Source organism: Myxocyprinus asiaticus, chromosome 22, assembly GCF_019703515.2.
Source record: "Myxocyprinus asiaticus isolate MX2 ecotype Aquarium Trade chromosome 22, UBuf_Myxa_2, whole genome shotgun sequence".
In the NCBI taxonomy this organism is placed as follows: domain Eukaryota; kingdom Metazoa; phylum Chordata; class Actinopteri; order Cypriniformes; family Catostomidae; genus Myxocyprinus; species Myxocyprinus asiaticus.
The window spans coordinates 3481134-3505081 of NC_059365.1; the positions used below are offsets into that span (position 1 = coordinate 3481134).

The 23948-nt window shown below is 38.2% G+C and overlaps 2 protein-coding genes across 7 annotated transcripts in view; one reads left to right on the forward strand and one right to left on the reverse strand.

The window, feature by feature from the left end:
- The window catches only part of LOC127413399 (MORC family CW-type zinc finger protein 3-like), a 212894-nt gene that overhangs the window by 27995 nt on the left and 160951 nt on the right, over nucleotides 1–23948 (forward strand). The gene's annotated exons all lie outside the window — the stretch shown is intronic.
- LOC127413397 (TBC1 domain family member 9B-like) overlaps nucleotides 85–23948 on the reverse strand; it is a 43638-nt gene continuing 19774 nt past the window's right edge. Inside the window, exons 8-23 of one of the 4 annotated variants that reach the window (XM_051650534.1) lie at nucleotides 23427–23594; nucleotides 23055–23205; nucleotides 21563–21777; nucleotides 20958–21075; nucleotides 19758–19960; nucleotides 19421–19503; nucleotides 16732–16861; nucleotides 16523–16621; nucleotides 16371–16439; nucleotides 15145–15385; nucleotides 14444–14509; nucleotides 11519–11590; nucleotides 5705–5755; nucleotides 5237–5296; nucleotides 5038–5135; nucleotides 85–3870 (exon numbers count right to left, since the gene is read on the reverse strand). In XM_051650534.1, the coding sequence (XP_051506494.1) occupies nucleotides 3229–3870; nucleotides 5038–5135; nucleotides 5237–5296; nucleotides 5705–5755; nucleotides 11519–11590; nucleotides 14444–14509; nucleotides 15145–15385; nucleotides 16371–16439; nucleotides 16523–16621; nucleotides 16732–16861; nucleotides 19421–19503; nucleotides 19758–19960; nucleotides 20958–21075; nucleotides 21563–21777; nucleotides 23055–23205; nucleotides 23427–23594 (2466 nt within the window). In that variant the 3' untranslated portion in view covers nucleotides 85–3228. Of the gene's footprint in view, nucleotides 3871–5037; nucleotides 5136–5236; nucleotides 5297–5535; nucleotides 5564–5662; nucleotides 5756–11518; nucleotides 11591–14443; nucleotides 14510–15144; nucleotides 15386–16370; nucleotides 16440–16522; nucleotides 16622–16731; nucleotides 16862–19420; nucleotides 19504–19757; nucleotides 19961–20957; nucleotides 21076–21562; nucleotides 21778–23054; nucleotides 23206–23426; nucleotides 23595–23948 lie in introns of those variants that run through there. The other 3 variants (XR_007892579.1, XR_007892578.1, XM_051650535.1) reach the window with 3 other exon arrangements.

Genomic DNA, 23948 nt, shown 5'->3' on the forward strand with positions numbered 1-23948 from the left:
TAAAACGGCGTTCACAACTCATTTTACTTCCGTAATGTGATGCTTGTTTGGACAATAATGCACATAATACACTTAGATTTTCCTTAACTTGCCTTTTATTACATAATATTACACAATACTGGTTCATGACAATAAGTTTTAAAACCTTTAAATGAGTGGACATCAGATAATAACTACTGCAGGTCATTGAACGAGACAGAAGCCTTATAAACATTCTCCACAATGAAAATAAAATGAAATCATTCACTCCTTTGAAATGCAGGATTTAAGTTGAAACAGTGATAGGTTGTGCAATTAATCAGCATTGTTAATAAGAAACACAGTGAAGTGAAGCCAGAGTTATTTTCACAGTAAAACAGAGGTCAAATGGCAGGTGCGCAATATTCATTCACATTCAGATTAACGGTATCAAATGACAAAAGAGCTAAAAGAGAGATGTGAATTATATTTGCTCCATTCAATGCAATTGGGTCAATGTATCCTAATTCAGCCGGCTGCTGTTGGCCTGCAACGTACATTGGCAGCTATAGTCTAATTTTAAAAACATATTATAAAATGTTAACACTGCGTCAGTGATTTAAAATATCTCATTTCTACTGGTTTAATTATATCAAATTTAGTTTTAGGAATCGGTCCTGTTTTTAATTGTTTTTAAAACCTCACAAAACAAAATTAATACTGAAGCCTTTAAGAATCTGATCCGTTTCGACTTAAAAGCTAATTAACGGAGTACAAAAAGACAAATTACAAATATAGAATAGAGACTGATAGAGACCGATAATAACGTAAAAGCAAAGCAATACATACAGGATATATCAAAATAAATGGTGATAAATCATTGCATACAATTTAACATTAAAACGTATGATATTAGAATATGTGATATGCAACTATTTACAGATTAAGAAGCCAGACGGCATCTGATTTAATACAAGTGTCCAGATAACTGAAACTAGCGCTCATCTTTTAGTTGCGTAATTAAATGATTAAATAAAGGCGAAGTCTGACATTAAAAACAAGGTTCTAGATTCATCTCTATTTACATACACAGAACATGTTCTTTTTGTAATTGTGAAACTTGGTTAAATGTTTCTAGAACCCCACTCAAGAGTTCTAGAATTCTTGAGTTTAAATGTTGTGGAGTTTTTCTTGTCTTCATTTTATAAAAAAAAAAAAAAAAAAGCATAGCTATAAAGAACTGGAAATAGTTTGCAACTTTAACTAATAGTTACAAAATAAACTTAAATGGGAACACGATGGGAATTCATGAAACACGAGTGTACATAATTTGTAAACCATTCTTAAGAATTTTTTTTTCTTCAAAAATGGTTTTACAAATCTTTAACTAGTTTTTATGAATGTGTTTTAAATTGAATGCGACAATTTAACGTAAACATTTTTGAATGGTCTTTTGAATTTAATGCGACAATTTATATGAAAATTTTTAGCAAATGGTGTTTTTAATTCAATGCGTCAATTTATGTAAAATGTTTTTACAAATGCCGTTTTAAATTCAATGCATCAATTTACGTAAAAATGTTTTACAAATGCCGTTTTAAATTCAATGCATCAATTTACGTAAAAATGTTTTACAAATGCCGTTTTGAATTCAATGCGTCAATTTAAGTTTTTCAAATACCGTTTTGAATTCAATGCGTCAATTTATGTCAAATGTTTTTACGAATGCCGTTTTGAATGCGTAAATTTATGTAATTTGTTTTTTTACTAATGCCGTTTTTTTAATTCAGTGCATCAATTTGTGCAAAATGTTTTCACAACTGGTGTTTTGAATTCTATGCGTCAATTTATGTAAAGTGTTTTTACGAATGCTGTTTTGAATTCAATGCATCAATTTACGTAAACATTTTTTACAAATGCCGTTTTGAATTCAATGCGTCAATTTACGTTTTTTTCAAATGTTTTTACGAATGCCGTTTTAAATGCGTAAATTTATGTACATTTTTTTTTTACTAATGCCATTTTTTTAATTCAGTGCAAAATGTTTTCACAATTGGTGTTTTGAATTCTATGCGTCATTTATGTAAAATGTTTTTACGAATGCCGTTTTTAATTCAATGCGTCAATGTTTTTACGAATGCCGTTTTTTTAATTTGTGCAAAATGTTCACAATCAGTGTTTTGAATTCAATGCGTCAATTTGCGTAAAAATATTTGTAAGAATTTTTTTTTTTAGAAATTGAGAATGTAATGCAATAATTCACATACACAAAGTCAATCTGCACGTGTTTCATGAAAAAGGCACAATGATTGTACTGCATAATCTAAAGGTAAAGAAACAAATAAAATAGAATTTTTTTTTTTTTTTTTTTGAGAATAAACAAGAAACGAGCCCTGCTTTACGTGGTAAAGGACATTTTAACGCAAAGAAAAGCTAGATCCACTGCAGTAACGTTTATGTAGATTCTGGTGAACAAATATCTGACAAAACTTAACCAACAAATGTTATGAAAAACAAGGCTGTGACCAGCCAGAATGAGCGGTAAGTGTCTGATCATTTCAGTAAGGCAAAGACCAGTAAAGCTATTTTTTTTTTTTTTTTTATCAGTGAGCAGGTACACGAATACTTGGTAATGGCTTTGAGCCAAAGCAAAGAGTAAAGAGATTATTGTTTTTCTATCCGATGGGGGTAAGGACACAGGAAACCAGTTTTAAAGTGAATCTATTTCACATTCACCTAAAGGACACTTCTTACTGCCAAATACACTGATTATATTCAGCTATAGCATGCGTGCAAGAAAGCATTAGTGACATATACTTTAGTGTGAGGTTATCTCTCTTCAATCCAACCTGGGACGAGTGTGCAAATAAAATATTTAGTGTGACATTTCATACATTGATCTTTATAGTGTGGCTAAAGCAGTTACTATAGATACATTTAATTGTGTAAACCCAGATGCCTACACAAGCAGTTTAAGAAACTTTAACCATATCCTATGATCCTCAATTCCAGAACTCTAGTTGACGTTTTCAAAAGATGAAATCCAGCAAAACTGGACACTTAGGTGAAACATGGTCATTACATCTAAAACATGAGCGGTTAAATGGTATAGAAAGTGCCTGGCAAAGGACTTTAACACCATTTGTAGACTATGACACAGACTAGAAGTATCAAACTCCTATAGATAATATCTTATGTGTTAGTCTTGACATACCTACAGTTATGTCTGTGTTCATGCATGTTTTCATGTCTGTATGAGTGTGTTTGCTGTCAGTGTGTGGACAGAGAGAAATCGTGATCACTTGATGTACTAGTTTGTCTCTCGACTGCTCTTAGCAATTTACATGCTGTTATTTTGCTCTGTATATCATGTTTGTTCTCAAAGTAGTCAACCAGCGATGATTCCGTCAAAAATGATGCTAAAACCTGCTCAAACGTGATCGACCAATCGGCATCCGGGGCGCTGCACCTCCTCCGATCCGCCCCGTCTCCACCCACTGCATTTAAGCAGCCAATCAGAACGGTGTCTTCTGCGATGTCCTCGCACTGCAGCGAACCGGCGCTCACCATGGAGTATGACGAAACAGACGTGTCGTCTTTCGCGTCTTCGTCCGAGCTGGGCGCCGTAGGAGGCGGCGTTTCCAGTTGTGCCTCCGCCAAGGCCTTACAGACCAGGGACTGTCCTGATCCACCATCCCCAGATGAATCTTCTCTCTCTGGCTGTAGAATTTCATCAGTGGCGGGCGGCTGCGGTTCAGATTTCTTACTGCCGTTGTTGGTGAATTTCTTCCCAACTTCTCCGATTCGCAGTAGGAGACTCGCCACGGTGGCGATGCCATGATACAGCTCTTGCTCCATGTGATGTTCACTGAACATGTTATAGAGAGTCTTGCACATTTCAATAAACTGCTCCTGTAAAATGCAAGAACATGTTTGTTAGAGTATTGTTAGAGCAGCCAAATAAACAAGGGTCAGATTCACAATAAGGAATAATCAGGAATCAAATTCTGCTACTGTTTTTTTTTTTTTTCCCTCCCTTTTTCTCCCCAATTTGGAATGCCCAGTTCCCAATGTGCTCCAAGTCTTCGTGATGGCGTAGTGACTCGCCTCAATCCGGGTGGAGGAGCACGAATCTCAGTAGCCTCCACTTCTGAGACCGTCAATCTGCGCATCTTATCACGTGGCTTGTTGAGTGAGTTACCACGGAGACATAGCGCGTGTGGAGGCTTCACCCTATTCTCCGCTGCATCCATGCACAACTCACCACGTGCCCCACCGAGAGCGAGAGCCACTTTATAGCAATCACGAGGAGGTTACCCCATGTGACTCTGCCCTCCCTAGCAACCGGGCCAATTTGGTTGCTTAGGAGACCTGACTATTAGTTATTTATGTGCAGTGCAGGACATGGTTTAAAATGTGTAAACTAAGTAAGTGTTAAGGGCCAGTGTTTAAACAAAGATTTTGTATGAACTGTAAGATTAATGACTGCAGAAGTTCACATAGATGCATTGTCCTTTGTTAGTTGGCTGATGAAGGCTTCAGTTGGCAATTAAATGATAGTCTGTGTATTCCATTTCAAGAGTGTAGTCCATCAATAGACCAAGGTGATGCAGGCAGAGATCAGTGAGGTGCATCACAGTTCAACCAGTGGCATATGCAGTATCCCATGTCTTATGGTTGGAGTTATGGTAAATATGTTATTATTAGAAACTAAAATTCTATTATTATTATACATTATCTCGTTTTTGATTTACATGTGAATTTGTGCAATCGACCCCATAACTTAAATTTTGGCCTGTTCCACGCACACTATAGTGAAGCTATCATATAAAGCTATTGTATGGCTTTAGGAATATACCACTTTAATCATATAGACTACTTCTGATGCTTTTATGGTACTTTTTTGTCATTGTTGGAGCTTGACAGCCCCAGTTCCACTTTCACAGTATCTATGATGATCTGAGTAACATGTGTGTGAACAGATGGTGAAAATTATTATTTTTGAGTAAACTATTACTATTCCTCTCCACAGACGAGATACATCAACATCCAGTATTTTAGATAGTATAGATTGTTTACCTGATTCATCCGGGGCAGATCTTTAATACTCTCTTTCTTTGGCTCATGTTCTTTGGCCCACATTCTCAGATAATATTTATAGTCCTTTGGCTTCTCCTCTGAAAAACACAAACATCAGCTGGAGTAAGAGACTGACAAAAAATAGATGCAATACACAATATTGCGTGAACAACACTGTGTGTGTGTGTGTGTGTGTTACCTTTCTTTTCATCGGTGTCTCCAGCCGTTGATGTGTCTCCTGCCTCCTTCAGCTCCTCACCTGTTCAGAGGACAATAATACCATATGAATAAACACATGACAGTAACTTGTGCTTTATTACAACATGACTGTTGATAAAGATGTTTAGTATTAATAATGTTTAATACGGTTTAAAAGCTATTCAATGTGTCCATTAGAGGGGTCGCATTACAGCATGAAATCCAAGTTGAAAATATTAAAAATACCCCGTTACATCGGTGGTTAAAAAAAAGAAACAACACATAAATGTAAGAGCATACCATGTGAAAGAGAGGAGGGAATGATAGACTGGAATATACCAAACCAACAGAGGAGATTAGTGTGGGACTACAGGAAGTAGAACTCATCGATACAGTCAGTAACCCAAATGAGAAAGAGTGAACACACTTAAGATGAGTGGCTGATTACTCTGACAACACAGAGACGAACCTGAGGTCACTTCCTGTGCTAGGAAGTCCAGATGAGACAGGAAGGAAGGATCTGGAGTGATCAGAGAAAGAAAGAACAAGAAATAAAGACCAAACGAAAGAAAGACCAAGTGAAAGAGAACAAATGAAAAAGAAATAGAGGACAAAAAAAGAAATAAAAAGAACAAAGAATGAAAGAACAAAAGAAAGAAAGAACAAACAAATGAAAGAGAGAAAACAAGAAACAAATAAAAAGAATGAAAGAACAAACAAAAAACAAAGGAAAGAGAACGAAAAAGAAAAAGAACCAACAAAATACAAAAGGAAAGAGAACGAAAGAAAACAAACGAAATATAGAAATAGAATGCAAGAACAAACAAAAAACAAAGGAAAGAGGATGAAAAAGAAAAAGAACCAAACAAAATACAAAAAGAAGAAAGAGAGAACGAAAAAGCAAACGAAAAAGAACAAACGAAATATAGAAATAGAATGCAAGAACAAAAGAAACAAACAAAAGAAAGAACAAAAAAATGAAAGACAAAAAAACGAAAGAGAATGAAAGAGAACGAAAAAGAACAAAAAATGAAAGAAAGAAAAGAAACAAATAAAAGAATGAATGAAAGAACAAACAAAAAACAAAGGAAAGAGAATGAGAGAAAGAAAAAGAACCAACAAACAAAATACAAAAAGAAAGAAAGAAGAAAAGAACAAAGAGCAAACAAAAAGAACAAACGAAATATAGAAATAGAACGCAAGAACAAACGAAAGAATGAAAAAGAACAAAAATGAAATAGAAAAGGGAAAGAAAGGAACAAAAGAAAAAAGAATGAATGAAAGAACAAACAAAAAACAAAGAGAATGAAAGAAGAATGAAAGAGAACGAAAGAGCAAACGAAAAAGAACAAATGAAATATAGAATGCAAGAACAAACGAAAAGAAAACAAACAATAAGAACAAAAAAAGAGAACAAAATATGAAAAAGAGAAACAAAAAAAATGAAAGAACAAACAAAAAAAAGAGAACGAAAGTGAAACGAAAGAAAGAAAACAAAACACTGAATTCAGAGAGATGCGAGAGAAAGACATTAACTGGAATACAAAGATTAATATTTCATTATTAATTAGTAGACATGGACTGTACCATCCAGAAAAAAAGATGCAGGGGAGATCATGGAAAAATACATATGAAAGTTTAAAGACAACATGAAAACAACCCCCATTTCGTTTTTTAACCCAGATCTCAGGTCTGATTGTGTAGGGGTGGGTGATAAAAGCAAAACGTTGGCACGAAAATCTCCATATTTTTTTGGTCGATAATAATATCACAATATACATATTTTTATGTAAAGCTGTTCTGATAAAATAATGACAGTTCATTTTTTCTTTAAAATATCGTCCAAAGTTACGGTACACCTGTCATGTCAAAAGCAATAAAACTACTATCAATAATTAAAATATTATTAATTAAATTTTTTTTATCTACTCTGCATTGTTTTTCAATCCAAGCAAAAAAATGTGTCTTCTCTTTTTAATTGAACATTTATGCGTTTGCTTTGTTGTTTTGAATTTAGCCTTCCATTAGACACTGGAAACATTTTTGGAGACGATATAGACGACTAGATAGAAATGCACAGTTGACAAAGGTGGAATTTAATAATTCCTGAGGTAATTTACTCCAAGTACAGATGCCGGCAGGAAAGCTTGAAGCCGTCAGCAACAGTAACTAAAGTGAGCAGGGCTTATAGAAGTTGCACTAAACAGAAATGTTTAGCTATTTACCCAATTTTTTAAAACAATGATGGACAAAAACAGGACATGAAATAGAACTAGCACATCAGTTTTTCTCTCTCTGTGAGCGCTGCATGTGTGTGCACGTGCACGAGAGCAGCCTCATCCAAGACCATGAGAAAACGGCACCTTTTAAATATATTTCAACCGTCTCGTTGGAGTGTGCATTCCCTACTACGCGGCTGCATTTTGCACAACCGTCATAGAAACAATACTTGAAACTTAAAGGTGCACTTAGTAATTCCTCATTAAAAAAAAGGTTTTACTTCTAAATAAATCAAACGTATAAAATCGTGAGCACTCACACGAGACTGGGACTCATCAGTAACCTTATAAAAGCTGTTTGATTCTACATGGAGAGGGTACTGCCATGTTAGGGTCACATCGCCAGCCAAATACTAGTCATTTAATCTAAGTAACCACCAGGGGCGGTTCTACGGTCAGTGGACATCCGGGGCATATCCCACAGACATCCATGTGTGCATCAGAATACACGGGATGCACTTTACAATCTGTTTAAATGTTACATCGGCAAAGAGTCCATTTTTAAATGAAGTAAAAATCTTTCAATAGTGTTTGTTAAAGAACACAAAACATAAAATGTATGCCTGAGCATAAAATGAGTTGGATTTAAAACTTTTCAGATCTACCAACTGTTTATTCCACCACTGTAGACAATCATCCACAATCCTCTTTAATAATACTGCTGTATGCTATTATAACTTTTAATCAAACTCATTGAACATGTGTTATATGTTTAAAACCTACAAATCTAGAGCCATGACACCAAGCTGTTATTCCTATTAGGAACCTGCCTACAGAACATCCACAAATCATATCATATTCATCAACAAAAATGCATGACCACAAAGTGATAATACCAGACTTTCCAAGATGTTAGATTAACAAACAAAAGTACAGCACAGGTCAGGTTTAACATGTGCACTGCTGCAGCCATGGATGACAGAAAAATCAGTCCATTTCTTTTATATTATGTTGACAGTGAATCAAAATGTATTTCCAAGCGCTGAATATTTAGAAGATATTTTTGTGAGTAAATAAATGCATAAATAAACAAAGATTATCTAAGATTACTTACCCATTCGTAATCACATAATTAATTTGAAATCATCTATTCTTATTATACACACACACACACACACACACACACACACACACACACACACAGCTGAAGTCAGAAGTTTACATACACCTTAGCCAAATACATTTAAACTCAGTTTTTCACAATTCTTGACATTTAATCATAGAAAACATTTCCTGTCTTAGGTCAGTTAGGATCACTACTTTATTTTAAGAATGTGAAATGTCTTTATTACACTTTGTTAGTATTTGGTAGCATTGCCTTTAAATTGTTTAACTTGGGTCAAATGTTTTGGGAAGCCTTCCACAAGCTTCTCACAATAAGTTGCTGGAATTTTGTCCCATTCCTCCAGACAGAACTGGTGTAACTGAGTCAGGTTTGTAGGTCTCCTTGCTCACACACGCTTTTTCAGTTCTGCCCACAAATTTTCTATCAGAATGAGGTCAGGACTTTGTGATGATCACTCCAATACCTTGACTTTGTTGTCCTTAAGCCATTTTGCCACAACTTTGGAGGTATGCTTGGGGTCATTGTCCATTTGGAAGACCCATTTGTGATCGAGCTTTAACTTCCTGGCTGATGTCTTGAGATGATCCTTCAATATATCCACAATTTTCCTTCCTCATGATGCCATCTATTTTATGAAGTGCACCAGTCCCTCCTGCAGTAAAGCACCCCCACAACATGATGCTGCCACCCCCATGCTTCACGTTTGGGATGGTGTTCTTCGGCTTACAAGCCTCACCCTTTTTCCTTCAAACATAACGATGGTCATTATGGACAAACAGTGAAATTTTTGTTTCGTCAGACCAGAGGACATTTCTCCAAAAAGTAAGATCTTTGTCCCCATGTGCACTTGTAAACTGTAGTCTGGCTTTTTTATGGTGTTTTTGGAGCAGTGGCTTCTTCCTTGCTGAGCAGCCTTTCAGGTTATGACGATATATGACTTGTTTTACTGTGGATATAGATACTTGTCTACCTGTTTCTTTCAGCATCTTCACAAGGTCCTTTGCTGTTGTTCTGGGATTGATTTGCACTTTTCACACCAAACTACGTTCATCTCTAAGAAACAGAATTTGTCTCCATCCTGAGCGGTATGATGGCTGTGTGGTCCCATGGTGTTTATACTTGCGTAATATTGTTTGTACCTTCAGGCGTTTGGAAATTGCTCCCAAGGATGAACCAGACTTGTGGAGGTCCACAAATTTTTTCTGAGATCTTGGCTGATTTCTTTTGATTTTCCCATGATGTCAAGCAAAGAGTTTGAAGGTAGGCCTTAAGATACACCCACAGGTACACCTCTAATTCAGTACACCTATCAGAAGCTAAACTAGGCTTGACATCATTTTCTGGAATTTTCCAAGCTGCTTAAAGGCACAGTTAATTTAGTGTATGTAAACTTCTGACCCACTGGACTTGTGATATAGTCAATTAAAAGTGAAACAATCTGCCTGTAAACAATTGTTGGACAAATTACTTGAAAAGTAGATGTCCTAAACAACTTGCCAAAACTATAGTGTGCTAATATTAAATCTGTGGAGTTGTTAAAAAATTAGTTTTAATGACTTCAACCTAAGTAATTGTAAACTTCTTTCTTCAAATGTACATAAATTATTTATTTATTAATAAAATCATGTATTAAAATTATAAAACAATTTATTACAAGAATCGTCTATCTTATGTTAATGTTATCATTTGAACAACAAGTGTAATGACTGAATTAAGTTTTTAACTAATTTTGTACACAAAACAGTTCTTGTTTCATTTTGGAATGACAGAGCAAAGACTTGCGGTTTAGTAAGTGAATCAGACATAATTCAGCTGCTGTGTTTCATTGAGTTCATTCAGTGAAGGATTCGACAGACTGATAGCAAAGTTATTACCTCTAATATTTATCCTTACACAGGTCCATGTTGTCATTATTGCCACGAGAGACTTGCACAAACTTCACAGTGGGATATGTTGTCATGGCACTGTTCTGAAGACATGCGGGGCATTCACTGATAAGCATGAATCCGCGAGCGCTGAATGCCGTGCATAATTAAAAGAAATTCCACTAATGGAATTGTTATAACAACCATGTAACACAATAAATTAAAATGTTTACCTGCCCTGCTGTAGCTAAAGAAGATCCTTATGTTGATGAAATAGGCTAAATCAACATGAATGTTTTTAAGTATTTTTCCCCCCTCAAATCATCCCGCGGGCCACATTGGAGTCCTTTGCGGGCCACATTTGGCCCGCACGTTTGACACCACTGCTCTCGAGGTAATTGCATCCAAAACTTCCAATCTCATTGGCTGGATCGTAAGTAACTTCTTATCAATGATTGGCCAGTTTACATGTCAATCAGTACTTCTTGTCTAAATGGGCGGTTCTTGTTAAGAGTGAATGAACGTAAAATGAGACACTGTTTGATGCACAGCGAGCAGAACAGCAAATAAGGATTTTATTTTCCTGTGTGCATGAATACTAGATTATTACAAGGTTATAAAAACATTCGGGGCTTTTTCCGAAACATCCGGGGCCTAAGCCCAGTAAGCCCACCCCTAGCACTGCGCCTGGTAACCACCCTGTTATTGGACACCCATGGATTAAAATAATCATTGCTGACAGTGAATAGTGAATTTCTAGAATGGCATCTGTAACTGAAAACTTCTGCATTTGAATGATACTGCATCCACGCCACTAGGTGTCAGCGTCCACGACGACATGCATAAACATTACATTGCTGATTTATGTTGTCTTTAAAAAATAACTTGATCTGCACATAATAAAATAACTAATAAAGAAAATGAAGAGAGACTGACAGAGCTGTTAAACATGTTCTTTGATAATGTTTAAGCCAGTTAATATGATGTTTAGGGAGTAATGGCAAAAGATTAGTTTGTGTGTGTGTGTGTGTGTGTGTGTGTGTGTGTGTGTGTGTGTGTGTGTGTGTGTGTACCCTGTGGTGCATCATCATCAGTGAAGAACTGTGTTGCCTCAAGCGCCGACTCCGCCTCTTCTGGACACAATGCTACAGACAGACAGAAAGAGATTAAACACAAACATGTCAGCACATGCCACGTACACCCATAAACTGACACTACTACACACACACTCTCACACAACTCACAAGACATTCATGCAGTAGCAAACCTTCTTTAAATAAACTGCCAAAAACAAACACGCTCTTATCTTTTCTGTAAATCTTCATCTCACACACACACACAGTCAAAACTATAATGTGCTAGTTTCTCACTTCTGTAAACCTCAAACACATACACAACCCCACACACACACACACACACACAGGGTTTGCTGTGAGCAGCTATCTGGTGTGCTGATATTTGCCTTAACACACCATCCACTCTATGGAGCTAATAATCTGCCAATTTTAAAGAAATAAATGCAGTGATAAATATTTAAATGAAAACCTCATTAATCATTTAATTTCCACAAAAAGTCTGCAAAGTGTGTGCCAAGTATAGTTATACACAATAGGAGGCACAGAGAGGTTGACAGGGAGGTGTGTGTATAAAACCACTGTATTAAAGGGGTCACAACATGCATTTTTATTTTATTATTTTAATATTTTCCTTAAGGTTCACTTATAAAATTAGTCAAGTTTTCATTAGTCATATATTTGTAAATCATGATCATTTTCCACTCTCATTCTAACCCTCTGTAAGAAACACGCTATTTTGGTGCTGCTTCTCCTTTAAGACTTGACAGTACACGCCCACTGTTCTGATTGGCTCTCTGCTCTTGACTGACCTGCTCTCTCTATTTGCCATCTCACTGGTCACCGCAACCGGGCAGGGCTACGCAAGTGATTAAAGGTAAAGTAGGCATCGATGTGTTGTTGCGTAGGTGGTCAGATGCAAATGTCTATCACAGTGTGACATCACAATGTGGAGGAAGTAGAGAACTAGTAGTTTTGGCAGCTTGGTTTCAACAAATGCTCTTTTTGCAGTGAGGAGGAAGTTTTGAGTTCTGAAACTTACAGTATGTTTTCATAGTACAATGACCTCTTATATGTCAAAACATCAAGGAAAATTTGATTCATGTCTTGACCCCTTTAAAGGATTTTCTTGAGCACCACCCACTCATTAACATAGAATTAACATGTTGGCTATGAAAATTGAAAATGAATAATAAAGATAAAATACATGAACCTTTTTTAATTAAAACTGAACTGCATTTTAATTGGAATACTGTCACTGCTATTTTGTTAACATTAAAAAAATGCTTTGGAACAAATTTATGTGCTTTTTAATTTTAATTCTGTCACTATTATTGCGTTAATGTTAAGAAAATGTTTGGAGGGGCCTGGGTAGCTCAGCAAGTAAAGACGCTGACTACCACACCTGGAGTCGCAAGTTCGAATCCAGGGCGTGCTGAGTGACTCCAGCCAGGTCTCGTAAGCAACCAAATTGGCCCAGTTGCTAGGGAGGGTAGAGTCACATGGGGTAACCTCCTCGTGGTCTCTATAATGTGGTTCTCGCTCTCGGTGGGGCGCGTGGGGAGTTGTGCGTGGATGCTGCGGAGAACAGCGTGAAGCCTCCACACGCACTAGGTCTCTGCGGTAACACGCTCAACAAGCCACGTAATAAGATGCGCAGATTGACGGTCTCAGACGCGGAGGCAACTGAGATTCGGGAGAATCAGGCCAAATTGGGGAGAAAAAAAAATAAATAAATGTTTGAAAAATATTCATTTGCAATTTTTTTTTCTTCACATTTGCCATATAATTTTAATATTGGCAGTCTTGCCTCAAGACTGCAGTGAAAATGGAATGGTCAAATCAACAAATGCATTTTAGTTTTTAATTTGACAGCGTATTTATGCACCGATCAGCCACAACATTAAAACCACCTGCCTAATATTGTGTAGGTCCCCCTCGTGCCACCAAAACAGCGCCAACCCGCATCTCAGAATAGCATTCTGACATTTGTACAGAGCGGTTATCTGAGTTACCGTAAACTTTGTCAGTTCAAACCAGTCTGGCCATTCTCTGTTGACCTCTCTTATCAACAAGGTGTTTCCATCCACAGAACTGCCGCTCACTGGATGTTTTTGGCACCATTCGGAGAAAATTCTAGAGACTGTTGTGCGTGAAAATCCCAGGAGATCAGCAGTTACAGAAATACTCAAACCAGCCCATCTGGCACCAACAATCATGCCACGGTCTAAATAATTGAGATCACATTTTTTCCCCATTCTGATGGTTGATGTGAACACTAACTAAAGCTCCTGACCCGTATCTGCATGATTTTAAGCACTGCAGCCACACGATTGGCTGATTAGATATTAGATAATCGCATGGATGATTGTCGGTGCCAGATGGGCAGCAGAGTCAACAGAGAATGGCCAGACTGGTTCGAACTGACAAAGTCTACGGTAACTCAGATAACCACTCTGTACAATTGTGGTGAGAAGAATATTGGTGCTGTTTTGGCGGCACGAGGGGGACCTACACAATATTAGGCAGGTGGTTTTAATGTTGTGGCTGATCAGTGTGCGTGTGCGTGTGTGTGTGTGTATATATATATATATACACACACACACACACACACACACACACACACACACACACACGTAATTTGTTTATACACACATTAATCACTGTGAAAATGAAAATTTCACCATTTTATTTTATTTTTAATATTGGCACATGTTTTTACACACATATCTGGTTAATGTGGTTTTAATTTTCATTTATTTATTATTGGCAGATTTTACGCTCCATACAACTCTGTCCTTACTAATGAAAACACTACAGACTCTTTCCTGAAACATGCATTTTCTTCTTCTCTTTTTGCTTAAACTTCAACACACTTTTTGCGGCCAGTTAAAATAACAAAGTCTTACGCGACAGTAAACATACCAGGAGGCAGGTGAAGTTTGTAGAGAAGTTTGAGTTTTTCAGTCATGTCTCCATGATACATCCCACCTGAGAGAGGAAAAACAACCCAAAAACTGCTGTAATGACATTAGCAAGAACGCAAAAAGCTCAGAATTTAAAAAAATACAGTAATTCAACAAAGGGCACACAACGTTTTTAGCTTGTTTTACCATACAACGAGAACTGACCAAAAATCTTCCCCTCTGTTGTAGCTTTAAAACCTCATTTGCACTTGCTCATATTTAAAACAAGCACATTGCAATTGGTTACAAGACACGAGAGAACCATAAGCGCTCGGCATCAATGATATCAAACCTAGCGCAACTTGTCTTAAGGTGCCAGAGTTGAATATTCACAAGTGATGATAAATAAGGGGAATATTTTAGCAAAATTTAGCTATACTGTTCCTTAAGCAAAGCTATCTAATGGCTTCAGAAGACTTGGGATATAGTGTAAAAATCACATGGACTGCTTTTATTGTGGTTTTATGTGAGCTTAAAAGCCCCCGGTCACACACACTTTCAATGTATGAAAACAAGCAGCCAGTACATTGTGCTAAATCTACCCTTCTGTGTTCCACTGAAGAAAGACATTCATAGAGTTCATAAAGTTGAGTAAATGACAACAGGATGTTTTTTATGTGAACTATTCCTTTACATTCTTGAAGGCAGGCATTTACTCACTGAGTCCTGTGACAAACTCTTTAAAGTTGATGAGAGAGTCTTTGTTTTGGTCGAGCAGGCGGAAGAGTCTGCTAGCGAGTGTGTTGGTGTGAAGTCCACAGCTCCAGGGTGCTAAAGCGGAGAAGAGCTGTACGAACTGACCGCAGTCAATTCGGTACTGCTCCAGATAAGGTAGACTGGGGTCGTGACGCTCTGCTGCGGTGCTGCTCGATCCCCAGTAACAGCTCATGATGTGTTTCGCCTGCAACAAACCAATTTGTTATTGCTAATGAAAACTAAATGATAACTGCAATAGAACTAAAACCTTACATTTTTAGAAAAATCTGAAATTAAACATTCTTTTTCAGAACTTGCAAACTGACTAATATAAAATAAAAATGACCTTGAATTGATTTTATACTTGTTTTTATATTTATCAAATTTGAAACATTTACAATTTCAACCTACCTAATGTACATTATATATGAAAATGACACTAGGTAATATGGAAATGGCAGTTCCAGTCTGACAAAATGTGTGAAATGTAATGAGGTTTACAGAATTTCTTCTGTGTTGTCTATACCAGGGTTTTTCAAACTGGGTCCGGGGAGAACCAGGGGGCCAAAATTAGGTGAAAAAAAATGCAAAAAAGGGGCCTGGGTAGCTCAGCGAGTATTGACGCTGACTATCATCCCTGTAGTCGCGAGTTTGAATCCAGGGCGTGCTGAGTGACTCCAGCCAGGTCTCCTAAGCAACCAAACTGGCCTGGTTGCTAGGGAGGGTAGAGTCACATGGGGTAACCTCCTCGTGGTTGCTATAATGTGGTTAGTTCTCGGTGGGGTGCGTGGTGAGTTGAGCGCGGTTGCCACGGTGGATGGTGTGAAGCCTCCACACGCATTATGTCTGGTGGCAATGTGCTCAACAAGCCACGTGATAAGATGCATGGGTTAATGGTCTCAGACGCGGAGGCAACTGGGACTTGCCACCCGGACTGAGGCGAGTCACTACGCCACAATGAGGACTTGGAGCGCATTGGGAATTGGGCATTCCAAATTGGGAGAAAAAGGGGAAAAATCCCCCCCCCCCCAAAATAAATAAATAAAAATAACTGTGTTTGGTTGCTTAACATATCATTCGGATGGTCACTGGGCTTATTCCCTAGTCAGAATAAGATTTTATGGCAAGTGTCAAAAGTATGCGAGACTATGCGATACACATAAAAATGCATTCAGCAGTTTGTATGTTACCTTAAACAGAACATACAGTTCTTCCAACTCCTCAATACTGAAGGCAGATTCGGTCATGATGGCTCGTACCTGAACGTCAAACATAATCAAGTGATCATTCTTGGCAAATGTCTAAAACTGTAAAATACATTTGTGCTCACACACACTCTTACCACACTTCTCTTGGCTGTATCTTCTAGCGACTGAATGACCTTTAACCTTTGTTTAAACCTCATCTGCTCTATAACGTCGGCACGCAGACTGCCAAACTTCTGCAATTAAAAAGAAATGTACTAAAGTTGAAGAAAGAAATAGCAAAGCCTGCTTCTCTTTGGTTAGATCCCCAAAAAAAAAAAAAAAACACCAAGCCCCACCCCCTCACCTCATAGGACGATTTAATGAGTTCGAAGGCGTCAATCTCAGGTGGGGGGTTGTTGCCACTGGTCAACAGGGCGTGAAGGTGGGGAATGGGCGGAGAAACAGTCTGTTTATTTACAACATTGTCCAAATATCTGCCGAAGAAAGAGAAACAAATATTACAGCACGAACTTTCTTTAGTGCATCTTTCCAAACCTCAGGAGAAAAGTGTGCTTAAAACTGGTCTATAAAATTAAAAAGCAATAAAATCCAAACATTAGCTTTTTTTAAAAAAGAAATAATAAAATAATTGTAAATAGTTCTATATACCTTAAAACTATCTTAAAACTATTAAAAGTGATATTGTCATTACTTTCAATTCTTAATGTGTAAGGCTGTTACAAAACTATAATAAATACATATACTATAATACACTCATATGAAAATATAATACATTTGATTTAACTCATGTGTACTGTTCATTTTAGGTCAAATTTGACTGAAATCAATAAACGTGTATTTATGTATTTTTTTATGAAAGAAATGTAATAACTTCAATGAACTGAACACTAAAGTTGTGCATTTTGAGGATGATTTTATGCATTTAAGATCTTATCTACCTTTAAATTTCTCAATTACACCATTCATTTGCATATGCAAATAAGCAAGTTTGTGTTAATATCACTACAGTAAAAACCTATTCTTCTATAAATTGAAACATGAAGAAAATATGAAAATGTATCATGTATTGGGGGCAGATTGCTGCCATCTGGTGTAAAAAAAGAACAATTACATGACTTGAAAATCATGTCATGACAAATAAATAACCAGAAGACAGCAGCAGAGATCAACTAAATAATTCCTGGTTGTAATGGGGCTTTTCCACTGCATGGTACAGCTCAACTGGACTCCACTCTGCTCGCTTTTTGGGGGTTTTCCACTGTGGATGGTACCTGGTACCGGATACTTTTTTAGCACCACCTCGGTCGGGGTTCCAAGCAAACTGAGCCGATACTAAATGTGACGTCAAAACCCTGCAGATCACTGATTGGTCAGAGAGAATCGTCACTACCAGCGTCACTGGATTTGCGACACGGGACATCAACCCGCTAGTTTTAAAGTTAGCAACAGCAATATCATTTGTTCACGCGACTTTCAAATTGTAAAAAGAAATGGCTGTGCGCAAAACCATGCCGTGGTCAATAAACGAGGTGCAGACGTTCCTCTCGTTAGCGACGAACGAAACAACGCAAAATGAAAAAGTCTTTCAGGAAGTGTCTCAGCTGTTGGTCGCACACGGCTACCACCGGACCTACCAACAGTGTAGGGGAAAGTAAAAAAAAAACTTAAGTGACTACAGAACCATCAAGGACCACAACATCCGGACTGGTTCAAACAGAAGAAAGTGGAAGTGGTTCGACCAAATGGATGCTATCTATGGCAATAGACCGGCGAGCAATGGGAGGGAGAGTGCCCTGGACTCGGCGTTAATGGTGGATGGTACATTTTGTTACGTTAACTCTATATTCAGCTTGAAAGCTTCACTTTATTTAGTTGACCAGCAACTAGAAAGCTTGCTTCTAAAACAACCAGGCAAAATCACCATGCAACAACTGCTTTATGCAGCACAATGAGCTAGTAGCTAACAGCTAACGGTCGTGTTATTGTTTATGGTCAGTAATGTTTGTGTCGCGTTTAAGATGATGTCACGGCAGTGGCGCAAGTATGACGATCAGCCTATAATTCCACCCACGCTGAGGCGGCACTAAACTGCAGTGGAAAAGCAAGCTCAGAAAAGTAAAGCGAGCAGAGTCGAACCGTAACGTGCAGTGGAAAAGTGCCATAAGATGAATAAGATGTGTGTTTGTTCTGCATTGTGGATATGATATGGTCTCACCAATTCATTTGTGTTTGTGTTCTGCATTGTGGCTGAATTATTAATTTTATTTGACAAATAAAAAAACCGCTCTGTGTTATAGTCTCGCCCATTCATTTCCTATGTCCAGTCAAATTTGACAGCAAACAACACAATTGTCGCTTTATGTCATGTGGCCTAAACTCATCGAATCCAGTCTAAATTTCTTTTGTGTGTTCAGATGGCAAATGCAGGAAAAGTAACCAAGCCTCGAGCCACAATTTTTATTTTGGTAGCTGTGGTAAGTGGTAAAATACGCTGGCTACCACCCCTGGAGTTCGCTAGCTCGCTAGTTTGAATCCCAGGGCGTGCTGTGTGACTCCAGCCAGGTCTCCTAAGCAACCAAATTGGCCCGGTTGCTAGGGAGGGTAGAGTCACATTGGGTAACCTCCTCGTGGTCGCTATAATGTGGTTCGTTCTCGGTGGGGTGCGTGGTGAGTTGAGCGTGGATGCCGCGGTGGATGGCGTGAAGTCTCCACACGCGCTATGTCTCCGTGGCAACGCGCTCAACAAGCCACGTGATAAGATGTGCGGATTGACTGTCTCAGACGCGGAGGCAACTTGGATTCGTCCTCCGCCACGCGGACTGAGGCGAATCACTACGCGACCACGAGGACTTAAAAGCACATTGGGAATTCCAAATTGGGAGAAAAAGGGGGAAAAAAAATCCCCAGAAAAAAAAAAAGAAAACTGATTTCAGTCAAAAATTACCCAACAGTGCACAAGGGTTAAAATGAACTTGTAAGTCATTTATGATGTCTGTGCTAAGCCACACCCATCTCACTATGGTCACACCCACCTGCCCAGAATAGTCATGGCTTCTCCTTCATCTGAACAGGACAGCAGTTGATCCATATTAGCGTGCAGCACAGCCAAGGACACCTGAATATGAGTCATAGACACATGTTAGTCAAACCTATTCTCCAGGAAAACTGTTCTTAATGCATATCAAACCAGAATGTCTTCCTATAAACTTTTGCTTGGAGAAATCCCTACATCAAAGAGTTCTTTATATTTGTAAAGACAACAGAGATCTAGATAAGATCTAGATAAAAGCTGCTCACCAGACAAACCAATTATCTTTAGTGTTATTTTTGTGTTTTTCTTTAAATGTAGTTGCATCAGTTTTTCTAAACCTGGAAAATGACTTTAATGCCCTCGTAGAAGAAACAGTCGACCAGCAGCACTGCACTGTCGAAAGGCATGACGGACAGAAAGAGTGTGAGAAACCAGGACAGAGAGATGGTGGAGATGACGCCCAACTCCTGCATGTGCTCGTATAGCAACGGCAAACACTCACGGGTGAGCTCTTCAAACACACCCTGATCCACCAACGCCCCTGACAGATACAGAGAGAGGCTGTCACAAAAAAGTCCAGTTTTGGCAAAACAGTCATGCCAATAAAGCCTAGGGTATGCTTTTTTGTTTTGTTTTGCTAGGGTATGTTTTTTCGCCTGCCATAACACCTTGTGCACGGTGGAGGGTTTTAGCTTTCAACGTGTACTCCATGAGCCCATACAGACACAGGTGACAATTTACATTGTGCACAAGATGGAAAAATGTGGCAAATGGAAAATTAAAGCATTATCTGATGCAAAAAAAAAAAAAGAACAATAACATGTCTTGGAAAATCATGTCATGACAAAAATAACCAATAGATGGCTGTAAAGATCCACAAATTCATTCCTGGTTGTAAAAAGATGTATTTGCGTGTGTGTGTTCTGCATTGTGGATGTGTTATAGTCTCACCCATTCATTTCCTATGGTCGGTCAAATATGACCGCGAACAACACAACTGTCATTTTTCTCACGTGGCCTAAACTAATCAAATCCAGTCCAAATGTATTTTATGATGGCAAATGTAGGAAGCCTCCATCCATTCAGATAAAGCATATCTTTTTTTATTATACTTTCAGCTTAAAGTTCTTTGAATATCGTTGAATTGAGAGTAGTGTTTGACCGATATGAGTTTTTCAATGGCCGATGTCGATATCTACAGAGAAGGATGGCCGATATAAACTCAAATTTCAATACATTTGAAAAAAAAAAAAAAAAAAGTTAAAACAAAGTGTTGTCTATACATTGACAAATCTATTGGTAGATTTGGAAACTGACACAAGGGAAAGTCAACACTTCTCTTAATCAGCAAAAGTGAACACGGTTATTATCGGTCAATGCTGATAAATCACAAAATGGCTAAATATCGGCCGATATATATCGGTCTGGCCGATATATATATGTCTAACACTAATTGAGAGAGAGAAAGAGAGATTGTGCCCTCTAATATGATAGGCTATGACTTTCAGCATGTGTTTATATTTGTGTATGTTTCTTACCCACAACTCTAGTGTTGTAATAATCAGGAAGCATCCGTTCACAAAGAGAGACAAGCAGCCAAAACGCCTCCTCTTCAGTACAATACAACAACAACACTGATGTTACAATGTTCATCGCCTGGAGAGAGAAAAAAAGGTGACAAATAGATTAAGGCCTATACACACCAAGCACAAATTTCTGCTGTGAGAAGATGTTAAAAGGAAACGATGCATCTCTATGAACTCGTTCAAACATAGTGCGTCAAAGAGTGGCTTTGGTTTTCAGTGTGTAGGATGATTAGTTTTTGTTCAGTAAGTGTAATAAACTCCCCATCAAATAATACACTACACAGTCAAAAGTATGCAGACACATCCTTCTAATTAACATAATTGGCAATTTCATCTACACCCAAAACTATTAGCATTAAATGCATAAAATCAAGCTTACAGCTATGTAATCTCCTTAGATAAGTATTTTCAGAAAAATGCAGGGCACCTTTTTTGTTGTCAAGCATGACGTTACCCCTGTGCACAAAGCGAGGTCCATTTAGCAATGACAAAACTGGCAATACTCAACGTTTCATGCCACTTTGTTGTGTCTACACTGTGAGGGAGTGTGTGTGTACCTGGCAGTATCCAATGCCCGGGTTCCTGTATGCATAGGCTGTAAGGACTCGTCTCAGGGCGGCGATGCCCATCTCATTCTGGAAGGCGTGGTGCTCGGGCATGGAGCGGTGAAGATCTCTTTCGATCTCCTCCGTCGCTAGAGTGCATTTACCCATCGCCTGCTCAACCAAACTGCCATAATAACCTGGGTGTGTGGCCATCTCATTCTGAGCACCTGGAGAGTGTTAGACGGGAATGGAAAAATGTAATAGCATTAAATAAAGCATAAATCAGATAAGATCAAAATGAGTCACAGATGAGCGGAGCAGCTATTATTGGTCATCATCTCGTCACCATGACAGCATTTATCTCCATGATCACAAATACACGCATATACGTTTAAACATGCTTGTCAAATTCTGCTGCTCGACAAATAGATGCAGAGACCAAGTTTGTAAATAAACAAATATATATATTATACACACTCACTTCGAACTTTATTAGGAACACTTTGGTCCTAATAAAGTGCCCAATGTTGTCTTCTGCTGTTGTAGCCCATCTGCCACAAGGTTCGAAGTGTTGTGCATTCTGAGATGCTATTCTGCTCACTACAATTGCACAGAAAGTTACCGTAGCCTTCTGCACTGCTGCCACATGACTGGCTGATTAGATAATCGCAAGAATAAGTAGGTGTACGGGTGTTCCTACAGAAGTGCTCGGTGAGTGTATATACAAATAGCATACTATTCAAACAATATATGCAGCATGCAGTATCAGTGTTCCCACTCTTTTCACGACACATTATGTACCCATCGGGTGTAATATTAAAGCAAAAACACACAAGAGGTCATAATGTACAGTACATTGTGGTTATTGGATAATTATTTTTTATGAATTCCATATTCAACACTTTAATTAAGTTACACACTTGTTTATTATACTGTGGCTCAGCGGTTAAGGCTCTGGGTTACTGATCAGAAGATTGGGGGTTCAAGCCCCAGCACTGCCAAGATGCCACTGTTGGGCCCTTGAGCAAGGCCCTTGACCCTATCTGCTCCAGGGGCGCCGTATCATGGCTGACCCTGCACTCTGACCCCAGCTTAGCTGGGATATGTGATAAAAAGAATTTCACTGTATATGTGCAAATGTATAATGAGTGATAAATAAAATAAAATAAGAAATTAATTAAAATATTTTCTAAGGCAAAAATTTGTTTTCCAGGACATGACTTTTCCATGACTGGAAAACTGCATTGCAAAATTCCAGGTTTTACAGGACGTGTGGGAACCCTGAGTGTGTATACTGTGCACAGTGAACATTTTCAGTTTGCATGAAATGTGCAACCATACCTTTTTTTTTTTCTGAAAAAAAAAGAAAAAATGTAGAATACAGTGTGTACTACACAGAATGCAGTACATTAATACTCAAACCCAAACACAGCGAAAACCTGATCAAAATCACTGTCAATGGTCTTGTCAAACAGCGCCACCTGGTGTTTAGAGGATTCATTACCTGAGAAGAGCAGCCAGAGTTCTCCTCTCAAACTTTCAGGTATCCCATTCAGAACCAGCTCTCGGGTCTTAGACGTCCGGTACATACACACACCACGTCCAAACTCAAAAAAGTGGATGTTCCATGATTCTTCTTTCATCTTCTCTCTCGTCTGGACAGAAAGAACAAAAAAATTAATCCAGGATATAAAATCCATCCGAGTTTATTTTCCAATAATGACAGGCTAACTGTACATTATCCCTCGTATATTATTATTCTCCTGTTTATTTATTTATACCTCCGTTATTGGCAATAAAGACTTTTCCATCAAGATGTAACAAGCGTTTTAAACATCACATTTGAGGGCTGATGGGATTGAAGGGTGTGTCTCACCACTTTGGGCCCCAGCTCCTCTGGGACGTCCTGCTGGTAGATTCTCAGGAGGCCCTGCTTAGCGGTGGGCAGACTGGGGCTGTAGTGTTTGTTTTGGGGTAACTCTCCAGCCCCCAGAACAGGAGGAGACGGGGGCAGAGAGGGTGGCGTGCTCGGGCTGGGGTTCTCCTGGATATGGACGAGACGGATGATTACAACCACATGTTTAGTCATAAGATTGACTTTCAAACAGCAATTAACAAAGATCATTGATGTTGAAACTGATTTATGCTTCAACGGGATGGGACTTTATACTGAAGTATCACTGACAAAAATGACTAAATAGCATCATGGTATTACCATGTTGGAAATGGTGTCATGGTAATATCATGCTTATTAGGACATTAGGACATTTTCATGGTAATACCACATTTTTTTAGACATGCATCATGGTAATACCATGTTTATTTGGACATGTAACATGGTAATACTTTGGTATTTTTTTCAAGTACACTAGAGTACCATGTACAGTAAATACTGTGG